This window comes from Capsicum annuum, chromosome 7 (assembly GCF_002878395.1).
Source record: "Capsicum annuum cultivar UCD-10X-F1 chromosome 7, UCD10Xv1.1, whole genome shotgun sequence".
NCBI lineage: Eukaryota > Viridiplantae > Streptophyta > Magnoliopsida > Solanales > Solanaceae > Capsicum > Capsicum annuum.
In genome coordinates, this window is record NC_061117.1 from 150,039,525 (window position 1) to 150,043,879 (window position 4,355).

At 39.0% G+C, this 4,355-nt stretch overlaps 1 protein-coding gene across 1 annotated transcript; it reads right to left on the minus strand.

Moving 5' to 3' along the window:
- Positions 1 to 2,247: 2,247 nt before the first annotated feature.
- LOC107878045 (scarecrow-like protein 23) lies at positions 2,248 to 3,918 on the minus strand. The gene has a single exon (XM_016724914.2). The coding sequence runs from the start codon at positions 3,714 to 3,716 to the stop codon at positions 2,397 to 2,399; it is 1,320 nt and encodes a 439-aa protein (XP_016580400.1). The 5' UTR covers positions 3,717 to 3,918; the 3' UTR covers positions 2,248 to 2,396.
- Between the last annotated feature and the right edge of the window lie 437 nt (positions 3,919 to 4,355).

Consider the following 4,355-nt stretch of genomic DNA (forward strand, 5'->3'; position numbering starts at 1 on the left):
AGGACTTCAATCAATAAATCACAATGGATTGAAAAAGAAAAAAACTTGAAAGAAATAGGACAATGAAAGAAATAGGACTCAAGAATTAATCAATCAACTCAGTAGATGAATTACTAGTTGATGAGTAGTTTAAGAATCAAAAAGGAGATTTAAGAATCAAGAAATTGAAACTAAAAATCAAACCTCGATCAATGGAGCTTTAAAGTGTTGAGATGTGTTTAAGAACTTGAATTGGTGTTGGAGAAGTGTTGGTATGCGTTTGGGGGTGCATTGGGGCTGCTTTGCACTCAATTTGAGGTGATATATGTTGAGGGTTGCGTTTGGTAGCTGCTACAGCATGTGAGGCGTAGCTTGGATGCAACTACTGCCTTACTTACTAGTTGGAGGTGCGTTTGGGATATGGCCACAACTTTGGCACAGGTGCAGCACACCTCAGGTGCAAGTAGCCCGCCCCTTGGTCCTTGAACGGCCGAAAATGCCCTCCAAATGGTCCCCCTTTGTTCTCTCTTTTGGAATATCCTTAGGATCTTCGTAGATACCTTTGGACAAACACTTTTTCACTACTTTTCTTTTTCTTTTTGGATCAAACACCCTCTTTTGATAAAATTTCCGCTTGACGATTTGAATCTCTTCAAGAACATCAAGAACACTAACTTCTTCTTCGGAGATCGGAATGAGTTGAAGTTTTGAACGTAAGCACATTTTAACGTTCTAAACTCATTCCAAACGCCATTTTGCCCAAATTCTAAACCAAATTTTCCAAATTTTCGTCCCTCTTCACCTTTCTTTAAGTTCAAGCTTTTACCAATGGTTGCTCATTCAAAATGACTCCGATTAAGCTCAAATTTGAATCCTAGACTCATATAGTGGTAGAGAACACAAATCTAATACTAGAAACACAAGAGAAAAAAAATACAAAATCTAAGACACAAATTTTGACCTAAGACCAAAAATGTGAATAGTGACTTTTTTGAAATTTTTTATTTTGACACTTCTTTTTTGTTGATTCTCAAGATAACAAATCCAAGATTGACTTCGTGGGAACAAAATCAAACTCTGCTCTGTTACCAAATGATATACGAACAAAGTACGGAATTGAAAACTAAACTATAATATGAATACGAAAGATAAAGGGATAGATAGAAAACAAGTAATAGATAGACACAATGAATGAATGAATAGCAAACTAAGGGTGTATCAAACCCCTAACCCTCTATTCAATGTCAAACAAAATACCAATCTCCTACGCAGACCTCAAGGGAATAGAATTCCTGAGCAACCCACGTTTCTAAATGAAGTTTCAACACAATTGATTTCACGCTTGCCTCACACTCTCAATAGAGTATCCATTCATAATTCTCAAAAACTACCTACTAAATGAAAGAGAAGTCCTATTTATAGTTTAGGCTAAGTTATTACATCATATGGACTCAAAAGTGACCCATTTAGGAAAGACTAACATAAAAGCCCATTAAGCACATGCTTGAGCATTTGTAGAGAATATGGGGCGCATCACAATGGTATGATGGACTGTTTTGACCCGCCCTAGCGGATCTAGAGCGGGTTGGGCGCACCTCCAAAGCGGATGGGGCGCATGTCCTCTCCTGAGGGTGATCTAGCCTGTCTTGCCTTCTCATGGCTTCTTTAACATTCCTCATCCCTCCTCTATCATCATACTCATCAAATTGGCACCCTTTGGATAGTAACAAGGAGTCTCTATGTGCCTCTTGCCCCGTAAGCATCCTCTCTAACAATTCAGAGGCTGACCCGTAAGCATCCTCTCTAACAATTCGGAGGCCATTTGGATTGTATCAAAACTGGACCAAATTCCTTCATTTCTAATTCACTACCTAACCCAACAGTCACAGGATCAAACCCTATTCACACCAAAATCCAACATCCCGTTTCACCCTTAATAAATTTCAAATCTGCAAGGGCGAAAACGATTAATGAGTTATGATTTGAGACTTATCTGATTATTAGGTTTCAAATAATGTGTCACAATTACTGCCAGTTTATGCAATGGTTACTAATTATCAGGTGAAATATATTCCCTCACTCTCTCATCACCGAGTCATAAGCAGTAAAGTGTTGCAACAATTTCTTTCAATTAAATCCTGAAAAAGCAAGGCGCTAAACGATTCAAGTATGTAACAGACGGACGAGACGAGAATCTTCCGTAGTCCATACCCCAATTACTTCGTAAAGAAAAAGGACAAAAATTTCTTTGGTCCATTGCACGTAGTATTTCATAAAAAGAATATTTTTCAAGAATAAGAACGACAAATACATGTGTGGGGTCTCTTCTGAATTAGGACCAAAGTGAACTAGAACACTTCACTTATTAGTATAACACGATCCAACAGTTCAAATTGACCACGAAACAAAAATGCATCTTAATCGCATGGTTGCCATGCAGAGGCAGTCAACAAAGATAAATCCTTCCAGCCCAACTTCAAACACCCATTTTCCTCCACCAAAGTATACCCTCTTGGAAACATCCCCAACAACAAACTAGCTTGAGCAGCTGGAGTGCCCGATAACGAAACGGGTAAAAACCCGACCCGTTTAAACTCATCACCCCATCTCTCTATGGGTACCTCCCCACTCCTCTTGGGCCCACCTACAGCTACAATATTCCTAATTTCACTACCAAACAATTGCTGCTCCACCATATGCCTCTCTATACTCTCCTCACCCAATCCATCCCCTAAAGCATCAAACAATGCCGAATAATAATGCAATGCCTCAACGAACCGGCCTAAAAAATTCCCTCCGTGACTCAGTTCTTGTTCAACGGTGGTGATCAGTTTCGGCCTTAACAACGTCAACAATCTGAACGTACCTAAATCACTCCCCGTTACATCGTAAAGGCAATGGTGCATCCAGTTTACCACAATAGCTTCCTCCGCTTTTACCCCGAGTTGACTCAGGTTTCTTACGTGCCCGATTTTGCCCTCGAGCGGTTTAAACTCGAACGGCAGGCCGAATGAGTTAGCAAACTCGGCAAGTCTCCGTCCTGTGGATTCGAGTAGTTCCATAGAGGATCCAACACCGGTGATCTTGATGGAACGGAGTTTCCTCGAACGAGATGAGAGAATTTGGAACAATCCTGGCCATTGAAGACCTTGCATGATGTCGAGATCGATTATATGGACGTGATCTTCACACTCTAATGCTTGGTAAATGGCTTGGTTTGCTGTATAGTGAGAGAATTTGATAAGCGGGCTGATCGTGTTGTACGATTGCAAAGCGGTGAAGAGCTTTTGCGAATGCGTGAGAGTTAAGGCTTTGAGGTTAAGTGGAGAGTAGAATCGAAGGTGAGAACTGATAATTCTGGCAGAGAGGGCTTCAGCAAAGTAAGCAGCGACTCGTTCAGCCGACGACCCAAAAGGCGAAGAGAGCTCAGCGATTTCGGGTAATAAATTGCCGGCATCTTCGAGATTCTCCATCGCAACGCACTCAGCACACTGGAGGAGCAATCCAAGAAGGCGAAGGCCGATAGAGTCCGCGTCAACGTGGACTACTTCCTCGCCTTCTTCTTCATCCTCTTCCCTGTCGGAAGAGGGAAAGTGGCGAGGTCGTTTAGTAAAAACTGGATCTTCATCAGTGGCAGGAGGAGTAAACTCAACAATAGAGCGTTTAGAAGACATGGTAGAAGAAGACGAAGAAATAGTAGTATGATTAATGAAAGAGATTTGTAGACTGTAAAGCATGATAACTCATCACTATTGCTATAATGGGTTTGTTGTCAGATAAAAGAACATGGCAAAGAATGTAAGAATTGCCAGTAGAAAAATAATGAGTGATGAGGAAGAAGGGAAGAGGGGGTGTGATAATAGGAGGAGGGATTTGTGAAAAAAAGGTGGATGACTTTTTGGAATTAACCACCTTTGTAAGACACATTGAAGTGAGGTTTTTGTATTTTAGTGTTTGAATCTTTCCTCAAACATAAAATACTATCCCTCAATTACTTTTTCTGTTTAAAAAAAAAATAAAAATAAATTTTTAAATATTGTGATCTTAAATTAAAATTATATCAAATATATCAAAATATTTTTTAATTTTATAATTCTAAATATGTAATGTAAAAAGTTAAAATTAAAATATCACAAAAAAAAAAGATCATTCTTTTTTAACGGACTAAAAAAAGATATACTCGTGTTAGCAATAGTAATTGTACTACCCGTATCAGCATAACATAACATAATAAGAGGTACACCGGACTTAATAAGTTATACGCCCCCGTCTCATTTTATGTGTCGTTATTTGACTGAACATGAAATTTAAGAAATAAATGAAGACTTGATAATGTTTATCAAATTGTCCTTTATCAAAAAATATGTTACTTTCTT